This window comes from Hyla sarda, chromosome 1 (assembly GCF_029499605.1).
Source record: "Hyla sarda isolate aHylSar1 chromosome 1, aHylSar1.hap1, whole genome shotgun sequence".
NCBI classification, from domain to species: Eukaryota; Metazoa; Chordata; class Amphibia; order Anura; family Hylidae; genus Hyla; species Hyla sarda.
Genome location: NC_079189.1, coordinates 222,581,063 through 222,602,642, shown reverse-complemented (window position 1 = coordinate 222,602,642; position 21,580 = coordinate 222,581,063). Strand labels below are relative to the sequence as shown.

Below are 21,580 nucleotides of genomic sequence, written 5' to 3'. Positions count from 1 at the left end.
CGGGGCCGCGCGCGCCGGGACAGAACAGACGGAGAGCGAGTCAGGTAGGGGAGCCGGGGTGCGCATCGCGAGCGGGCGCTACCCGCATCGCGAATCGCATCCCGGCTGGCAGCGGAATCGCAGAGCCCCGGGTCAGAGGACGTGACCGGAGCGCTGCCGCGGGGAGAGTGAAGCGAGCGCTCCGGGGAGGAGCGGGGACCCGGAGCGCTCGGCGTAACAATAACCTCTAAGAAGAACCGAAAGATCCCAATTTTGGATCGGTCTCAGGATGCTAGGTTCAAGTCTCTTGGCTCCTTTAAGGAACATCCTGATAAGGAGGTCTTGAGATAGATAACTGCCTAAACAGAAAGTGCAGCAGTATGGACCCTTAGAGTAGCAGGACTGATGCCTTTGTCGAGGCTATCTTGAAGAAACTGTAATAGTGCAGAAAGACAAAGATCTGAGGCTACTACTTCTATGATTGCCAACTCTAGCATAAGCCTTGTTAGTTGACACTGCCCTGTAGTGCAAAAACGTTCTCAAGAAAGCTGCACAAAAAGCTTTAGCTTCTTGTAGTGACCGGTATATCTCCAGGCTGTCAGACTAAGTATCCTCAGATCTAGGCAGGAACCTGTGTCAAGATAAACCAGGTTCTGCATAAAAGTGAGTCTCTAGTATGTCCCTTAAGTCATCTGCATGAGTTGGTTAAACCATGGCTTCTTCAGCCATAATGGTATGATGGCGATCACAGAGGCCTGGTCTTGCCTGATTTTCACCAATACCCTCTGGATCATGGAAAATGAAGGGAATATGTAGGTCAGTCTGAAACTCCATTGAATGGACAGAGTGTCTATCCCCACAGGATTGTCTTCCCTGTATAGGAAGCAAAATCTCTTCACCTTGGCACCATGGGATCGATCACTGGCATCCCCCACATTGGGTTATCTGGAAAATATCTGTTTGTAAGTGATCACTCACCCTAAACTGAAAGGCCTCAGCTCAGGCAAGCTGCTACCATGTTAAGATCTCCTTTGATGTGGACAGCAGATAGGTGAGTCAAGTGCGCATCTGTTAAAGAATTAAACCTGCTTCTTTGGGGAGAGGTTCAGATAAGATACTGTTGTGTTGTTTGAGAACACTCATAGCTTTCCCGGCAAATAAGTGGAGCAAAGTATTTAAGTGTCAACCGGACAGCTCTCAGTTCTTAAAGGGGTACTCCGGTGAAAAACTTTTTTACTTTTAAATCAACTGGTGCCAGAAAGTTAAACAGATTTGTAAATTAGGAAACACTAAAGCATGGAGGTACTCTGTCTACCACACAAAAATCTGACCGAGAATTTAGCCAAGGAGTGATACCCTCTCAGCACTCCAGAAAATGGTAGAAATAGACAATCAGTGGTTTGGCTTCTTCTCCAGGCCTAGATATGTTACAAGTGTGTTGGGCTGTATTGGGTGGGTGTATGTATTTATGAGTATGTCAATGTGTATGTATATAAATGTGTGAATGAGTGAGAAGAGAATGAATGAGAACAATATAGTTAATCTGCTTGTGGTTTAGAGGATGGTGGTTGAAAATGTATTGTGGGTTAGTTAGAATGTGACTATGTAGAGGTGTGAAACTATGTAGGTGAGAAATGTGGTGTGACTCTGTATCAAATAAATCAATGTCTATGTCCAAGATATGAAAAATAATAATTTTATTGAGCTACAGTATAAAATTACATAAAATGGGACTGCAGGATCCTTGCACTCACTAAGGCAATTGCACTAATCAGATACAGTAAGTTGCCTAAGTTGGAATTAATAAAACATATGCGGCAAGTGTGATATATGTCCAGATAATAATTAGTACCAGTGGAGTGTGGTAAGAGCGCCTGCAGTGCACTTGCAGGCGCTGGAGGCCCCCTATTTGGAGCCCACTGTTCGTGCAAAGAGCAACTCAGTTGAATAGACAAGTATAGTCAATAGGTTTAGCTGAATCCACTGGCCCTCTGGGTCACAACAGCGTGGCGGCTGTATGATAAGGTGAATATAGGCAGCACGGCAGCTGTCAATGACAAATCACAGCACGGCGGCTGTCATGAGATGAAGTCTGGCCGGTACACAGTACCGCTTACCCTTAGATGGAGGATGTGGCGGTCCTCAGTGTTTGAGTCGGGTACAGCGGTGCAGGGTCAGGTTCCAGCGGTCCTGGATCCAGGCAGTAGTGGAGTCGGAGGATATGGCAGTCCTCAAAGATGGTGTCGGGCGCAACGATGCAGAGTCCGGTTGCAGCGCTGCTGGAGTCAGAGGATATGGCAGTCCTCGGTGGTAATGTCGAGCCCAGCGGCGCAGGCTCCGGGTGCAAGGTCCGGAGTCCAGATGTAGGTCTTAAGTGGGAACGCCCGAGGACTGCCATATCCTACGACCGTGCTCCCACTTAAGACCTACATCTGGACTCCGGACCGTGCTCCCTTGCACCCGGACCCTGCGCCGCTGGGCTCGACATTACCACCGAGGACTGCCATATCCTCTGACAGTTCAGTTTTAGTCTAACATACTGACTTGCTGCTAACATCCATTCCCCTGACTTGACATTGCCTAAGTCACATGTAGCCATTTCTTCACTATTACAAATACTCATGAGGTCAGCACATTCATCTCCTGCCATGGTGACTATTCCAGGGACTGAGTAGTATAAAGACAGTCGAGATGAAGAATGAATGCACTGCTGTATTGTACTTATATTTGTCTGGGTTACCGTAAAAATAGACTTTTAATAGTAGACTTTTAATAAGTTTGCATAAATCTTAGCAAAAAAAGAAAAAGCATTTTGCCTTTGGTGATATCGTAAATTTATAATTTCACTAACAGCTGAAATAGGTGGTCTGGACACCTTAGGGTAGGTTCACCCAAAGCAGAGAAAAGAACCTAAGGAATGTGCCGTAAATGCCTTAGATTAGTGGTGTGGATTCTCTTCATTTAGCTTCAGCAAACTAAAGAAACAAAAATAGCCTACTTTAAGTTATTGTGCCAAGCAGAACGGGAAAGGAAGAGAGTCTATAATGTAATTTGTAACATTTGAACATTTCTGAACATCTGTATGCACCGGCACAGCCGTTACACATCTTTCTCCACCGCTTGAAAGCATCTAGGTATAAAGTCTTTATGCAATCTATATACCCAGTGCATAGTGAAAGTATTCGGCCCCCTTGAACTTTTCGACCTTTTGCCACATTTCAGGCTTCAAACATAAAGATATAAAACTAATTTTTTGTGAAGAATCAACAACAAGTGGGACAAAATCATGAAGTGGAACGAAATTTATTGGATATTTCAAACGTCGTTAACAAATAAAAAACTGAAAAATTGGGCGTGCAAAATTATTCAGCCCCTTTACTTTCAGTGCAGCAAACTCTCTCCAGAAGTTCAGTGAGGATCTCTGAATGATCCAATGTTGACCTAAATGACTGATGATAAATAAAATCCACCTGTGTGTAATCAAGTCTCCGTATAAATGCACCTGCACTGTGATAGTCTCAGAGGTCCGTTTAAAGTGCAGAGAGCATCATGAAGAACAAGGAACAGACCAGGCAGATCTGAAATACTGTTGTGAAGTTTAAAGCCGGATTTGGATACAAAAAGATTTCCCAAGCTTTAAACATCCCAAGGAGCACTGTGCAAGCGATAATATTGAAATGGAAGGAGTATCAGACCACTGCAAATCTACAAAGACCTGGCCTTCCCTCTAAACTTTCAGCTCATACAAGGAGAAGACTAATCAGAGATGCCGCCAAGAGGCCCATGATCACTCTGGATGAACTGCAGAGATCTACAGCTGAGGTGGGAGACTCTGTCCATAGGACAACAAACAATCATATACTGCACAAATCTGGCCTTTATGGAAGAGTGGCAAGAAGAAAGCAATTTCTTAAAGATATCCATAAAAAGTGTTGTTTAAAGTTTGCCACAAGCCACCTGGGAGACACACCAAACATGTGGAAGAAGGTGCTCTGGTCAGATTAAACCAAAATTGAACTTTTTGGCAACAATGCAAAACGTTATGTTTGGCTTAAAAGCAACACAACTCATCACCCTGAACACACCATCCCCACTGTCAAACATGGTGGTGGCAGCATCATGGTTTGGGCCTGCTTTTCTTCAGCAGGGACAGGGAAGATGGTTAAAATTGATGGGAAGATGGATGGAGCCAAATACAGGACCATTCTGGAAGAAGACCTGATGGAGTCTGCAAAAGACCTGAGACTGGGACGGAGATTTGTCTTCCAACAAGACAATGATCCAAAACATAAAGCAAAATCTACAATGTAATGGTTCATAAATAAACATATTCAGGTGTTAGAATGGCCAAGTCAAAGTCCAGACCTGAATCGAGAATCTGTGGAAAGAACTGAAAACTGCTCTTCACAAACGCTCTCCATCCAACCTCACTGAGCTCGAGCTGTTTTGCAAGGAGGAATGGGCAGAAATTTCAGTCTCTTGATGTGCAAAACTGATAGACACCCCAAGCGACTTACAGCTATAATCGCAGAAAAAGGTGGCGCTACAAAGTATTAACTTAAGGGGGCTGAATAATTTTGCACGCCCAATTTTTCTGTTTTTTATTTGTTAAAAAGTTTGAAATATCCGATAAATTTCGTTCCAATTCATGATTGTGTCCCACTTGTTGTTAATTCTTCACAAAAAATTACAGTTTTATATCGTTATGTTTGAAGCTTGAAATGTGGCAAAAGGTCGAAAAGTTCAAGGGGGCCGAATACTTTCACTATGCACTATATATATATATATATATATATATATATATATATATATAAAAACTCAATGGCCCTTATTTACTAAGAGTGGAGTGTAGGTTTCTTTGTGGGTTTTAATTCCCTACAATTTATTTTCCACGGTATTTACTACGGTTTTCCTACATTTTCCACTTTCCCTACATTTTGCTTTTTTTTTTTTTTTTTTTTTTTTTTTTTACACATGCTCTGATCTGTAGGGTTTTCCTCAGCTGAAATCCACCACATTTTCTGTGGAAACCTTAGTAAATATGTTGGGTTTTTGTGAAAATGTCGGGAACACGCCCCGACATTGGAGAGTTAGTCAGGGTTTTTTTTTTCAATTCTGGTGCAGACAGAATTGCACAGGAATCTGGCGCACAACCCCACAAAACATGTCGGGTTTGCAATAGTAAATGAGGGCCAATGTGTGTATGTATGTGTGTGTGTGTGTGTGTGTATGTTCCAGCATCACGTCCAAACGGCTAAAGATATTAACATGAAACTTCGCACACGTTATTAATATGTCAACAACAAACATAATATAGGTAATTTAACCCTTTCTCCCCCTTATTTTCCAGGGTCTGGGTTTTTGTTTAAACGAAAACTGTTAGCTTGCTCCCCCCGCATTAACCAGTGGTACTGGCTGATAGTGCGGGGGACGCTAATCAGTTTGATGCTTACCGTGCCCGGATCCTCCCCACCATTCGGCCATAATCTTCATTTTTCGGTATATGCCAATTAGGTGTAACTTGCCCGGCCGGGCTACCTGGCACTCTGACATCAGCGTTTCTGGCTGCAGCGCCGCCCAGTTCATCATTACAGAGAGGGGAGAAGAGGAAGGATAAGAGAAATAATGATGAGATGGGCGGCTCTGAGGCCAGAAACGCTGACGTCATAGTGCCAGTTAGCCCCAAATTAGCATATACCGAAAACCGAAGATTTTGGCCTAATGGCAGAGCGGATCCGGGCACGGTAAGCATCAAACTGATCAGCGTCCCCCGCACTACTAGCCAGTACTGCTGGTTAGTGCGGGGGGAGCAAGCTGACAGTTTTCCTTTAAAGTCCCATACAAGGCTATGGGAAATATATGTTACTACATAAATTTCAAACGGCTGGAGATATTTCGATAATACTTGGTCACATGCTATTTATATGTCTACTAAAAATATAGGATAATTAATTTAACCCTTAACTACCCCCATTTGTGAGGGTCGGGGTTTTTGTTTAAAGTCCCATGCAAATCTACGAGAAAAGTATGTTTCCACATAACATCCGTACGGCTAGATATGTTTCAATGATACCTGATACACATATGACTTATATGTCAAATAAAAATATATGACAGTTAAATTAACCCTTACCTACACCCTTATATAAAAGATGGGTTTTTGTTTCAAGTCCTATGCAAGTATATGGGACTTCCAGTAATTTACTCCACAAGCTCCGCTCTGCATCTCCTGGTGAATGTGTCAGTCCGGCTTGCAAGCCACAGCCACAACCAATCTCACAAACTCACACCCACTGTTTAAGCCCCACCCCTTTTTATTATCTACCCTTTTTGTGCATCGGTCTGGTTTGCAAATCATGCCCAGTCCCACAAAGCCACGTCCCCTTCTATTTTCAGCTTACAATATCACAAATCAGTCCCACCTGAGAACAGGATATGAGGATGGCACATAAGGATGGCATATGAGGTCGGGATATGAGGACAGGATAGGAGGTCGAGATATGGGGACGGGATAGGAGGTCGGGATATGAAAATGGGACATGAGGACGGGATAGGTCGTCGGGATAGGAGGATGGGATATGGGGACGGAATATGACAACAATATATGAGGATGCGATATGAAGTCAAAAGCTTCCTCCTTTGTTGATTTTCCTCCCCAACAAGGATTAGGAAGGAAAAAACGGGCAACGCCGGGAACTCAGCTAGTTTAAAATAAATATAAGCATCTCCTATGTGTGGAGTGGGCCTACTGAAGACCGACAGCTAGTCTGCATAGGACTCTGCAAGAATGTTTCTGAAAGGCCATGCACAGTCTGCTGTTGCACAGAAAATTTTGCATTGTAAATATGTAATAAAAATGACAGTGTGTGTAGAAATTACCATTAAAATAATTAATACCTATTAGTCATTTAATGCAATGTTACAATTTAGGTCATTACTCAACCAAACAGGTTATGCTAATGGGGAGTTACAATCTGTAATTAAGTTGTTGTTGAGATGTCTGATACATGACTAGATGACAATGCATGGCCAGCACTCAGTGTACATATAACATTTTCACAGCTTTATTTCACACCATGAGTAAGGTCCATTAAGGGCTGAAACCGGTAGGTTTTCTAACATTTCTTCTGTGATTAAATGGAAAATTATTAGATGCTATTTTTGTAAGGTAAGAGGGAAATAAAGCTGTGCAGATAAGCCATGCACTATTAGCCTAGGTGATATATGACTATTGCCACCAATAGCCCCAATGGACATACACTACCAATGTATTGTAATTACACCATCATTTATTGTTTTATCCATGGTCATAATGTCCAGTAATAGGTAAATGGAAAATTACAACACACTTCTATAATAAAAAAAACATTTAAATCTATAAATCTTTATTGAATACTATGAAAACATTACAATTATGAGATATATCAATATGAGATCCAACAAACGATGCAGGGAAACTGCATCAGTCAACAGTACTTTAACCAGTGTAATTACATAGGTATCACAACACAACACACCCCACCACTGTTACCCAATGTATCTATTCAGATATAGTACCAAATATATAAACCTACAGCTGTGCATGTATATTTAACATTGTATACTCTTCACATATATACTACTGCAGTCTATCTTTAAAGAAAAATGGTCATCCTACTCACCCACACTAAACCCAATACACTGAATAATAGTGTGGGTGAATAGTACTCCGTTGAGGGCTCACTTATTAACATATGTACCTTAGGTCTGGAGTTATGTCCCACCGAAGAATCTTTTCTATCCTCACTGAATTGCACGCTGGAGGTGGGCCCCGTCAGCTGTATTTGCATATTCATTGGCGCTGAGCTCCGCATCCTAGTGCTGGTCATGTTAATGCTCAGTCGCCCCATGCGTTTACGTGACCAGCACTAGGACGTGGAGACCAGTGCAGATGAATATGCAAATACAGCTGTCGGGGCCCACCTCCAGCATGCAATTCAGTGAAGATAGAAGAGGATCTTCGGTGGGACATAACTCCGGACCTATGGTATGTATGTTAGTTAGTGAGCTTAGTATTGAGTTTAGTGTGGGTGAACAGGATGACCGTTTTACTTTAAGTCCAGGAAGGCTGGTACATGTCGCTAATAGTCACACTCTGTCACATATGTCTTCCAATGCTTAATCTTCAGTTAGTGTAGTATTTGTAGATACATCCTGATATACAGGCATGTAAATAGGTTATATGCAAAGTGGACAGGTGGAATCAATAGGACTAGATCTAACATTGCTTAAAGTTATGACCATACTCGTTCCTCACTGCAACCCCTATAGTTCTTTCCCTTATATACACATATATTGGGTACATATATTAGGTCCTATACCTGGATAGATATAATGGGTAGCAGTGATTACACTGGTTTATGTACTGTTATCCAAAATAAGATGCAGACAAAGTGGATTGGTTATTGATATATTGATAAATCTAGCATTCTCCCAGTTGTGATACCTGCGTGATTAAACTGGTTTATGTACTGTTAACCAATCCACTTTTTCTGCATCTTATTTTGGATATCATATTGATATATCTAGCATTCTCCCAGTCCTATGGCAGGGAGCATATGATAGGTGTTTACACTGGTGTGGTGCTCTGCGGCGGCTGTTGTTGCTCCAATGCTTTGTCTGTGGGGTGGTGAGGCCCGGAGCTGGGGGCTTGGTCGGGCAGCAGTGGGGCTGCCTGGCCACTGGGTCATTCCAAACTGTGGGCTTGGTCACTTCCCAGAGCTGCACCAGTGTTTGTTTAGGGACACACTCTAATCAGGTGGCCTTGATGTGGTGAGTGGGCTTGCACGTTTTGATCAAAAGGTACACTAACACCTGTTCGTTTTTGAAATTATGCTAAAAAGCACAAGTTGTGGATGTGCGGCCATGTTCTGTTTCTCTACATGTGAGTTACATCTCCTCATTGTCATTTTATTATGTCATTGAATAAATATAGACTTTAAATGGAGGTTTTGACTCTGTGTTCAAGTATGCAGGTGATATGACATCCTATCCAGCAAGAAATTTCTAATACATAAAAAAATGTAAATATTATATTTATTACAAAAAAAAAAAAAAAAAAAAGTTCCATTCCCATCTTCAATCAACTGTTATTCTCCTTGTCTCTTCCTCTTCCCTGGTAATAAAACTTTATTCAAGTTAAGTGTTTGACAGGTTGCATGGAATTTTTCCCCCCCAAAACACCACACATGTCCTCAGGTTGAATGTGGTGTTACAACTTGGCTCTATTTACTTTAATGGAACTAAGTTGCAATATCACACTTGGCCTGAGGACAGGTGTGGTGTTGCTTTTGAAAGAAATCAGCTCTATTTCTCTAATTCTGGTAAACCCCTTTGTACACTTTTTATGCAACTCCACAGCATGGATTAGTTCAGAAGAAGTCATTCTTTTACTTTCATCTTTATTCCTCATCATTGTCTTCAACCACTTGTGGGAGAAATTTCTGGCAATTGATGAAAATGGCTTCGCTTGTAGCGCTGGTGAGGATGGACCTTTCCACAAATGGACCTGGGAAAACAAAATTTCTCTATAAGCAAAAACCTGTGGCTCCATCAGTGGTAACATCTAAACTAAGATCAACATGAATACACAGTAGTAAACAATACTGTGCAAGCAATACACACTGCATAAATAAATGAGTTATAAGTCTAGATTATAAGCCATGACAATTGCCTAAAAAGTATTTAGCACATCAGTTTTAGTGTATCTACACATTGAACATAATTTAGTTTTGAGGTGCAAAGAAATTGTACTGGTTAATTTCATAATTTATCTTCAAAGAAGTTGGAGCTCCATTTTTTTTATGACAATTTCTTATCACACTATCTTATTGCCTGTAAGGGAGACAATTCATACAAAATGTAAATGGCTTCCACCTACCAACTGTTGGAATGAAGTGGATGCAGTAATGCTGTAGTGCTGCATCCCCTTCTCAGATTTTTATATGCCATAGACTCCACATTATGAGTGTCTTCCAGGGCTGGCAATAGTGGGGGGTCATCCTGGGCAGTTCCCCAGGACCCTCATACAAAAGGGGGCCCACTGAAAAGCTTTAGGGCTATACTAATACTACTGCATTTTGCCACAGTTTGTGCAAAATCATGGTGTTTTTTGTTGTGATTTAGAGCAAATTGCGGCAAAATACAGTACTGTGATTATAGCCCTAAAGCTGTCCGGGTTGCAGGGAGCCCATAGACATCACACTAACTTACTATATACCCGCTAGGACCTGCAATGAATCCTATAGGCTAGGACTCCTGATGATGTCATCCCAGGTCTTGGAAGATACATCATAAGTCTTTGCTGTGTATGGGCTCAGTGCAATGGGTAAATAAAGGAGAAGTTAATAGGGGAAAGTATGGAGGAGGGGATAAATATTCAATTACAGCACATATATCCCTGCCAAACCAGTGTGGAACCAGTAACAGATATTGTGGGTGGTGATTTAAGATTTTAACCCCTTGAGGACACAGCTAATTTTGATAGGGCCAGGCTTTATCAATCGAGCGCAGAGCACACAGATCAATGTGGTTCTATGAAGCCACATTGATCTGTATGAGTAATCTAACGATTCCTCCTAAAAGTCCCCTAAGGGGACTAAAAGTGTAAAAAAAAAAAAAAAAAAAGTTTTTAAAAGTTTAAAAACACACACATTAACCATTTCCTTATTAAAAGTTTAACCCCTTAAGGACCCGGGCTTTTTCCGATTTTTCAATTTTTCCTCGTTAACTTAAAAAAATCATAACTTTAAAATTTTCACCTAAAATTCTATATGATGGCTTATTTTTGCGTCACTAATTCTACTTTCTAATGACATTAGTCATTTTACCCAAAAACCTACGGTGAAATGGGAAAAAAAAATCAATGTGCGACAAAATTTATGAAAAAACACTTTTGTAAGTTTTGGGGGGCTTCCGTTTTTACGCAGTACATTTTTCAGCAAAAATGATACCTTATCTTTATTCTGTAGGTCCATACGGTTAACATGATACCCTACTTGTATAGGTTTGATTTTGTATCACTTCAGAAAAAAAATCATGAATATATGCAGGAAAATGTATACGTTTAAAATGGTCATCTTCTGATCCCCTGTTCAGATCAGACTTTTTGATCACTTTTTATTCACTTTTCTGTGGTATAAAAAGTGATCAAAAATGCGCTATTTTGGACTTAAAAAGCGGTATATTTTTATAATTCGGACATTTCCGCACGCGGCGATACCACATATGTTTATTTTTATTTACACTGTGTTTTTTTTATTCTTGGAAATGTCGGGGAAGGGATAATTGAAGCGGTTAATGATTTTTTTTTACACTTTTCTTATGCAATATTATAGCTCCTATAGGGGGCTATAACATTGCATTAACTGATCTTTTACACTGATTGATGCATCCCCATAGGAATGGATCAATCCGTGTTTTCGGCGATTGATTGCTCAAGCCTGGATCTCAGGCTTGAAGCATTCAATCGGCGATCGGACTGCAGGAAGGAAGGTAAGAGACCTTCCTCCTGTGCTACAGCTGTTCGGGATGTCACGATTATACCGCGGCGATCCCGAACAGCTCCCTAAGCTAACCGGCACTTTTTACTTTCACTTTTAGCCGCGGGTCCCGGCTTCACTATGACGCCGGGCCCGCTGCGATATGATGCGGGGTCACTGTGTGACCCCGCATTATATCGCAGGACTGGGACCCAGGACGTATGAGTAAGAGGTTAAATCGCCCCCCTTTTCCCAAATTCCATATAAAAAATATGTAACCATAATAAAAAAATAAACATATGTGGTATCGCCGTGTGCATAAATGTCCGAACTATAAATATATATTGTTAATTAAACTGCACGGTCAATGGCGTATTTTTGGTCACTTTTTATATAATGAAAAAATGAATAAAAAGCGATCAAAAAGTCAGATCAATACAAAACTTCAGATCACGGCACAAAAAAATTAGCCCTCATACCGCTCTGTATAGGGGTCAGAAGATGACAATTTTAAACGTATTAATTTTCGTGCATGTAGTTAAGATTTTTTACAGAAGTAAGACAAAATCAAACCTATATAAGTAGGTTATCATTTTAATCTTATGGACCTACAGAATAAGAGAGGTGTAATTTTTACCGAAAAATTTACTGCGTAGAAACGGAAGCCCCCCAAATTTATAAAATGGTGTTTTTTCTTCAATTTTGTCCCACGATTATTATTTTTTGGTTTCGCCCTAGATTTTTGGGTAAAATGACTGATGTCATTACAAAGTAGAATTGGTGGCGCCAAAAAAATAAGCCATCATATGGAAAAACCCTGCGTCCTTAAGGGGTTAAAATTGCTCTATTCTGACCCTTATAATTTTCAAATTTCACTTGAAGAAACTGCAGCTTTATTGTTGGATCCTCTCTAAAAACAGCATGGAACCACTTCAACACTTCAAAGTCTGACATCTTGACGCATTTAAGAGCGCATTCGCTCTTTGTCAAAAGATGCAATCAATGGTTTCTTACACATAGAAATAGGTGGTTCCACAGGTGAAACAAATGCATTAAAATGACACACCGCTTAGTAGGCAAGCAGCCCTATAGTAAGTTAAAACTAGGGAAACCTATCCAAACAATCAAGTAACCAAATTCCGTTGAGATTTCAGGTATAAAATATATATTATGACTCTCACCAGATGGAATAAACAGGAAACAATACATAAGCACACATTGTGCTGTCCATTGCAATTGTAATGAAAAATGCATAATAGTAAAAATAACGCAGGACAAATGGCGCAATGTGAATTGAACCAATGGAAAAAAATCACAATATGTATAATATAAACAAATTATGTCTGTCCATTGCAGATATACAGCAGGACAACAAGCACAATGTGAATTGAACCCATAGATGGAAGAAATGATGGTATATGCAATATATGTAAATGATGTCCAGAAAAAGAAAAAAAAAAGTAGAAAAGGAGAAAAGGGATTCTTCTATTAATTTAATAATGAAAAAGGAGTTCCTTGCTCAAATTAAGACCATTGGGCTTTCTAGAATCTAAAGTAAAATGCCAAAAAGCATCCCTGTCCATTAGTTTACGTTGAGTATCTCCTCCTCTGGTGTTCATATGTACCTTTTCAATGGCATATACTTGAATGGAGCATGTCTCTTATGTTCTTGTATGAAATGTAGTGAAGCGCTGGAACGGTTTCTTATGGAAGTGTTAGTAATATTGTTAACATGTTCTAAAAAAAAATTGTTTTTAATTTAAGTGAAGTGCAGCAATCTTGACATTTAATGATGTAAATACAATGAGTAGTGTTGCAATTGAGAATTTTTAATTCATATGTTCTAGTTTCGTCAGCATTGTTGAAATTCTTGCACACTCTGGCAAATTTGCAAGTGCGACATACAGTAGCCTGTGGTGCATAACCATGTAGATGTACTTTTTGTTTGGGAAGTGACAATACTGGGAGAGAGCAAGTCTCCCAGAGTAGGTGCTTTTTTGGGAACTATCGGGGACATTTATCATCGTTGCTTTGGTAAGCAAGTTATGTAGTCATTCTTTTTCTTGCAATTTTGTTTTGCTTATGTATGACATATTTATCATACTATAACAGGGGGTTGATAAATTTGGCTTTTTTTTAGCACACATAAGTAAAAACCAAATAATGACTACAGAACACCACTTTGCAGCTTTGAAAAAAATGTGTGTGTATATATATATATATATATATATATATATACCGTATATATATATATATATATATATATATATATAATGTGTGTGTGTTTATTACATTTTTTTAACACTGTTTTTTCTCCCTAAATGTACTTACTCATTTTTATTTATTTTTTGTTACTACTTCTACCGATCCGTGTATCCTGTGTACTCCTTTGGATTCGGTGGACTACTTCGACGACCAGCGTTTTTCTTTGCTTGATGTTAATAAAATGGTTAACGAGGGCTTGTGGGGGAGTGTTTTTTTGTAATAAATTATTTTTTAAACCTGTTGTTTTTTTTTTATTTCATTTTTTTTTACTTACTGGACAGGCTTAGTAGTGGAAGCTGTCTTACAGACTGAGTCCATTACTAAGCCGGGCTTAGCGTTAGCCACAAAAACAGCTAGAGCTAACCCCCAATTATTACCCCGGTACCCAACACCACAGGGGTACCGGGAAGAGCCGGTACCAACAGGCCCAGAGCATCAAAAATGGCGCTCCTGGGCCTAGGCGGTAACAGGCTGGCATTATTTAGGCTGGGGAGGGCCAGTAACAATGGTCCTCGCCCATCCTGGTAACGTCAGGCTGTAACTGTTTGGTTGGTATTTGGCTGAGAATAAAAATAGGGGGGACCCTATGTGGTTTTGTTTTTTTAAATATTTAATTATTTATTTAAAAAAAAAAAAAAACGCATAGGGTCCCCCCTATTTTTATTCTCAGCCAAATACCAAACTGTAACAGCCTGACATTACCAGGATGGGCGAGGACCATTGTTACTGGCCCTCCCCAGCCTAAATAACGCCAGCCTGTCACTGCCTAGGCCCAGGAGCGCCATTTTTGACACTCCGGGCCTGTTGGTACCGGCTCTTCCCGGCACCCCTGTGGCGTTGGGTACCGGGGTAATAATTGTTGTCCTGCAAAGGGGGTCCGGGCACACACACACAGAGAGTCACACAGTCACACACACACAGTCACACACAGACAGAGACACACAGACAGAGACACACAGACAGAGACACACAGACAGAGACACACAGACAGAGACACACAGACAGAGATAGAGACAGACAGAGAGACAGACACACACACTCACCCATCCAGCGCAGCGATCCTTCTCTCCGGGCGCCCTGCGAGGAGGGACGTCAGGCAGGCGCAACCGAAGACGTGGGAGCGGAGGCCGGGCACAGTGCAGCTGAAGCCCGGGGGGCTGGGGGGAGTAGAGGGGTACTGGTGGGGGCGGAGGCCGGGTACAGTGCAGGTGAAGGCCGGGGGGGGGGGGGGGGTGAGAGGGGTGCTGGTGGGGGCGGAGGTCGGGAACAGTGCAGGTGAAGGCTGGGGGGGGGGGGGGGGGGTGTTACGGACGGGCACAGCGCAGGTGAAGGCCAGTGGGGGGGGGTGTATGCTGACTGACCCCCCCCCCCTCCCGACAGACTCCTATATCCCCTAATCATGTCACTGTTCCGGTTGGGTCCTGTGGTTGGCTGCTGGTCCTGGCCAATCACAGGACCCAGCGGGAAATGTGAAATGACAGCAGGGTATTTAGGAGTCTGAGGCGCCGGTATATATTATAAGGAGCCCGGGCTGAGATTACAGTGCAGCCGTCTAGGCTCCTCATACTGCCTCCCCGCTACCCTCACTTAATAATGATGGGGACACCGATATACATCCCCCCCTTGTCTCCCGCCTGCGCCGCTCAGCTCCCGCTGCTACAGGACTACAACTCCCAGCATGTCCTCACTGTAAGGGCATGCTGGGACTTGTAGTCTTGCAACAGTTAGCAGACAGATGGGAGTTGTGTGGCAGGTGAGAGTGGTGGGATGTAAATCACTGCAGTGTCCCTGTAGCGAAGTGAGGGTAGCGGGGAGAAAGTATGTCGGAGCCCGGGCTGCAGTAGCTTTTCCTGCTCCATGTTGGAGCTGGAATAAATTTAGTCAATTTTTAAGGCAGTTGCGACTTTTATTGCGCAGCTGCGACTGTCGCAGTTAATAAATACCTGACTAAAGCAAATCCATTTTGAAAAATTAACTACGTAAGTTTGAATTTTCTTGCCTTTCTTGTTCTTCACGCAAATTGTCGCACGAAAACACACGTAGTCGCAGTTGCGACAATTATAGTAAAGAAAACCTGACTAAACCCCTTGATAAATGTACCCCTATGTGGCATCCTGAATTGAGTATAGCAGATACACATTGATCATCATTCAGAAAATGTAAATGATTATGAATGATATGTTTGATTTGTCTGAAATGTGGTGTATATGTGATACTCAAAACCGGGGCCGATATTTGATTTTTTCCAGAAACCTTAGTATTGGAATGTCTAGTGAGTAGCTTTGTTTTTTCTTTTTTTCATCACGTTGATATGCTGTTCGTAATTGTTTCTTTTTCTAACCTCGTAATTGTAATCTGGATGTCAACTGTGTGGCTTCATTTTTTAAATCATTTATATCTGTACAATTTCGCTTGAGCCTAGTTAATTCTCCCAAAGGAATGGCTTTCACTGTATGTGGGGGATGATTGGAATCTACTCTTAGTATGGTGTTTCCTGAAAGTGGCTTGCGATAAGTGGATGTGATAATGGGTTCACTGGCAACACCCCTCAAACGCAAGTCCAAAAATGCTGCACTGTGGGGATGGAGCTCAAACGTAAATCTGAGGTTGAATGGATTGGATTTGAGGTAGTCTACAACAAGTGGTGCGGGAGAGACGTCCCCCCTCCAGATAATGAGGAGGTCATCTATGTATCTCCTGTACCACTTTACGTGACTAGAATACAGATTGGAAACTGTATATATGAACAACTCCTCCCAGTGTGACATTGTTAGATAGGTCCACTCCAGTGGACATTTGATGGAAGCCCGGCATTCCCCCTCTCTTTTGGTTTTTTCGATGGGAGCCCGGCATTCCCCCTTTCCCTTTTTTTTTTCTTTTCCTTTTTTGGACATCATTTACATATATTGCATATACCATCATTTCTTCCATCTATAGATTCAATTCACATTGTGCTATTTGTCTTGCTGAATATCTTCAATGGACAGAAGCACAATGTGTCTTATTTGAACCCATCCATGTGTATCATTTGTTTATATTATACATAGTTATTTTTTCTATGGGTTCAGTTCACATTGCGCCATTTGTCCTGCGTTATTTTTCCTATTATGCATTTTTCATTACAATTGCAATGGACAGCACAATGTGTTTTCCTCCTTTTTTGAATCCGCTCATGTCTTATGTATTGTTTCCTGTTCATTCCATCTGGTGAGAGTCATAATATATATTTTATACCTGAAATCTCAAAGGAATTTGGTTACTTGATTGTTTGGATATGTTTCTCTGGTTTTAACTTACTATAGGGCTGCTTGCCTACTAAGCGGTGTGTCATTTTAATGCATTTGTTTCACCTGTGGAACCACCTATTTCTATGTGTTAGAAACCATTGATTGCATCTTTTGACAAAGAGCGCTTGCGCTCGAAACGCGTCAAGATGTGTCAGACTTTGTGAAGTGTTTAAGTTGTTCCATGCTGTTTTTAGAGAGGATCCAACAAAAAAGCTGCAATTTCTTCAAGTGGTGGATCATTTTGTTTTTTCTTATCGTTTGGACACGGAGAGTCTGAGTGGGGATCCGTGCACAAGACTTAGCAGGTGAGCTGGACTTTCCTTGAACTTATTTTTTTTATGTTGTGATCTGTAGTACAGTAAGGAGCATGAAGGTGGGAATTTTTACACAGTAAGGGGCACAAAAGGGGCATTATTACAGTGTGGGGCATTAAAAGGAAAACTATTACTGTATAAAGAATAAAATGAGCGCTATTACTGACAGGCAGCACTTAGAAGATCACTTATAGTATATGTGGGTGCTATTAAAGATAGGCAGCACTGAGAAGATTACTGTTATACTATATGTGGGCGCTATTACTTATGGGTAGCATTGAGATCACTGTTATAGTATATGTGGGCGCTATCACTGACAGGCAGCACTGGGAAGATCACTGTAAGGCCATGTTTACACGTCAGAATTTCTGTGGCGGATTCCGCATTGGAATACAGCACAGAGATTCATTTCAAAGGGATTCTGCTGTGCTGTGCACACGGTGGAATTTCCGTGCCAGATGTTTCCAGCACGGAAATTCCATTTTTCGTGTCTGCACAGATAATGAACAAATTCATTCTTTGCGCAGAGTCCACACAGAATGCATAGCCATCTATGAGACTGTGCAGACCTATCGCCAGCATATTATCCCGTTGCCCCACAATTTGCAGAATGTCTTCACGGATAATCTGTCCTTACAAGTTGCTGTTGCTGTCCATGCACTTCATTCTTTGCAGAGGGGGGGGAGCTGAACTGATTTGCACTAAATGGGTCGGGTTGCGACCCCCAAATTACCACAGCCATAAATTCATCCTGGATAGAATTATTATGTTTCTCATGTTGTAGTCACAGCCATTTGTGGTTTGCAGCCCAATCTCATTTACTCGCATAAGCCGAGATGCATCAGAATTAAGGGAGTGCATATTGATCTTTGGTCAAGCAATCTGGGGGCCCATTTATATTTTTTGCCCAGGGCCACACTTAGTCTAAAACCGTCGCAAGGTGTAGAACTGCGCCCCATCCATTTTTACGTGGTGGTCTACCTTTCAGCTGTTCAGTGATTTCCAAACATACAGCGAGGGGAGGGGGGAAGACAGAGATGGGCAGGATGCAGTTCTGCACCTCCCTCGCCCCGTACACAGCTCCCTCCCTTAGGAGGAGGACGTAGATTTTCACAGTTGTGAAAATCTATGTCCAGGGGGCTGTGGGAATCCCTCTCCTGCCGAGGGAGGTGCACAGCCCCCTGGATGTAGATTTGAACAGTGACATAACCACAAGTAGAGATTTTTACAGCCTCGCTCCTGGATGTAGATTTTCACAGCTATCAAACTCTATGTCCAGGAGCGGGGCTGTGACAATCTATGTCCTCTTCCTGAGGGAGGGGCGAAGAGGGAGCTGTGTATGGGGGTCCTGCCCATCTCTGCCTTCCCCCTCTCCCCTCGCTGTATGTTCGGAAATCTCTGAACAGCTGAGGGGAGGGGCCGACGTAAAAATGCACGGGACACAGTTCTGCCCCTCACACCGGCACCGGAAATAATGCACTAAGCACGCACTACTCCCAGCTCGTCCTACTGATTGGTCAGGTTGTCCTGACCTTTTAATATGTATGGCATAAATGTATTAGTACAGGCAAATACTAAAATATAATACAGATATAATAAATTACTAGAGGTAATAGGAGCAGGACGCATGTAATCATGTGATAACCTAAGAGACAATTTTTAGAAATGTAGTCATTGAATGTGAAATAAAACAACAAGAAAGGAATAATGCCTTCAATGAGCCATATATTTTCTATAACTTTCTACAGTGACAAACATTACTTCCTCTTTTGCAGTGTGGATGTTTTCATGCACAGCAGCCACTATTTGAATATCTCTGCCTACAGAGTTACTTTTTTATTTTAATGTTTATTTTTGTCATAAATTATATAAAACAAAAACCATAAGATGACTGCATACAGCTAAGAAAGTCAAAGAAAGTGCCAAGCGCAACAAAGCATACAGTTGAATACAGCCTTATTTAAATAAATGTGCAATAAAACATAGGTATTTTATGCTTTAACAGTTTATTTGCTGATTTTCTTGAAAAGCACATTGCCTAATAGGTATATTTAAACAAGAAGGAATAAAGGAAAAATGTGTCTAAATGTAACCAAAAGATTAACCAAGGCAGTCCTATTATATAGTGAATACATTAGCACACTGACACAGAAATAATAATTTTAATGGGAGGTTTATTGAAAGGGGTACTCCCACCCTAGACATCCTATCCCCTATCCAAAGGATAGGGGATAAGATGTCAGATGGCGGGGGTCCCGCCGCTGGGGACCCCCGCAATGTTGCATGCGGCACCCACCTGTTTCTTGTCCGGAAGCACTGGAGGGTCTCGGTCGCGACCACGTGAACGGAAGCCTGTGACGTCAGGACTCCGCCCCCGTGCGACGTCACGCCCCGTCCCCTCAATGCAAGTCTATGGGAGGGGGCGTGAGTATTTGCCTCCTTTGCAAAACTTAGTGGCAAAACACTTGTTGGTGATCAGAGGTCTGACATTTCCTGTAGTTGGTCACCAGGTATGCACACATCTAAGGAAAGATTTTGTCCCACAGCTATTTGCAGATCCTCCCCAAGTCATTAAAGGAGCAATCCAGTAAAAAAAACTGTGCTAATTTCAGAAACAGCACCACATCTATCTGCAGGTTGTCTGTGGTATTACAACTTGACTCCATTCACTTCAGTGGCAAAACCACACCCAACCTGCAGACAAACGTAGTGCAGTTTCTTGAAGAAATCAAAGCTCTGTTTTTCTAAGGCTGGATAACCCCTTTAAATGGGGACTCCAGTACTTTACAACTTACCCCCTAGCCACCGGAGAATTAATTTTTCCTGAAGTGTCTTTTAATTGATTCCAAATATTGGTTTTCTTGATCATTGGGTATCAGAAAAAAGTTAGTTTACTATTTTAAGCAAGATAATTGTTGTAACAAAGCAAAGTCTAATACTCACCAAAGTGTAATGGCTTGTGTTTGCAAACATCCTTTACAAGGGCATCAAGATTGGCAGCTATGTGCTCAACAGGCATGTCCAGCTGGAATGAAAAAAATAAATATCAGTATGCTTATGGCTTCAGGAATGGGCAAGACCACAATCACACTTTTTAGCTGGGCAGCAAAGAGGTACACCACTCCCAACATTCTCATTTTACTTTGAGGTTCCGGGGTTTGCTGAATTCTGCCTTGAAAATATCAAACAACATTTAACCTGAGATACTTGGCTGAAGCTCATTTTTAGATTTTTAGTTGCCATGCCTTACTAGAGTGTACTCTATAAGAAGCCTAGCATAAACGGCCTGTCGTCTGCCAGCTGGCATCTGAGTTTCTATGGTGAAAGGAGGCTCAGTAGATCAGTTGCTTTGAAACAGGAGGAAGTACATAGATACATCTTTTCTGGCATGGGCAATAATGTCTGGCAGATCATTAAAGCCTGCAGTAGGTAGGGTTCTGTACACAACTGGAGGCTCATCAGCTGTTACTTCACTACCCTCCCTGTTTACATATCCATGACATACTATCCTTGTGACTACACAGTTACCCACAGTTTATAAACTGATAGGATCTACATAAAATTGAACAACTTTACATTGCATTCAATTGCATGTATAGCTTATATAAGGTATATCCCATACAGTTGCTACATTCACAAGTCTGCTGGCTTCAGAGCTCAAATCTCTTAAAATAGATGTCCACAGGGTATGCCATAAATGTCTGATAGATGTAGGTCACACCTTTGGCACCTACACCTAAATAACATCTAAAGATCAAAGTCCCTGCAGTGGCAGAAAGTGGCGAATAACAGCCTAGCATTTTCATAAACAGCATACCACCACATGCTTCGCTGTTTTTGTAACTTTCAAGCATTCCATAAAGGTTTTGTGGGCGGGTAAAAGAATACATGTCAGATCCCACAAAAAATATATATTGTTACTCAGCACCTAATCTTGACCATGTAAATATAATTTTTATGCCTCTATCCTCTATATTTATTACAAAAATACCTCTTTTCATTAGCCTACAGTTCTTAAGGGAAGGTGGCGTGTCCCTCCCCTAAGGCTATTGGTGTGTCTGCTCATACAGCCTTGTTCCTAAATAATTTCTTGTCCATGACTCATGGACAAGCCTGATGCTGCTGTTGCTGCTGCAGGACTGTTAGTCTCACAGCAGGTATGGGGACCCGTGGTAGTGGGATTTTTAGGAGCCGTTTTCTTTATTAAATATTCAAA

At 41.6% G+C, this 21,580-nt stretch overlaps 1 protein-coding gene across 1 annotated transcript in view; it reads right to left on the bottom strand.

Moving 5' to 3' along the window:
• Positions 1-7,976: 7,976 nt before the first annotated feature.
• Positions 7,977-21,580, bottom strand: part of MRPL1 (mitochondrial ribosomal protein L1) — a 115,469-nt gene continuing 101,865 nt past the window's right edge. Inside the window, exons 8-9 of the mRNA XM_056568805.1 lie at positions 20,308-20,389; positions 7,977-9,526 (exon numbers count right to left, since the gene is read on the bottom strand). Of these exons, the coding sequence (XP_056424780.1) occupies positions 9,420-9,526; positions 20,308-20,389 (189 nt within the window). The 3' untranslated portion in view covers positions 7,977-9,419. The remainder of the gene's footprint in view (positions 9,527-20,307; positions 20,390-21,580) is intronic.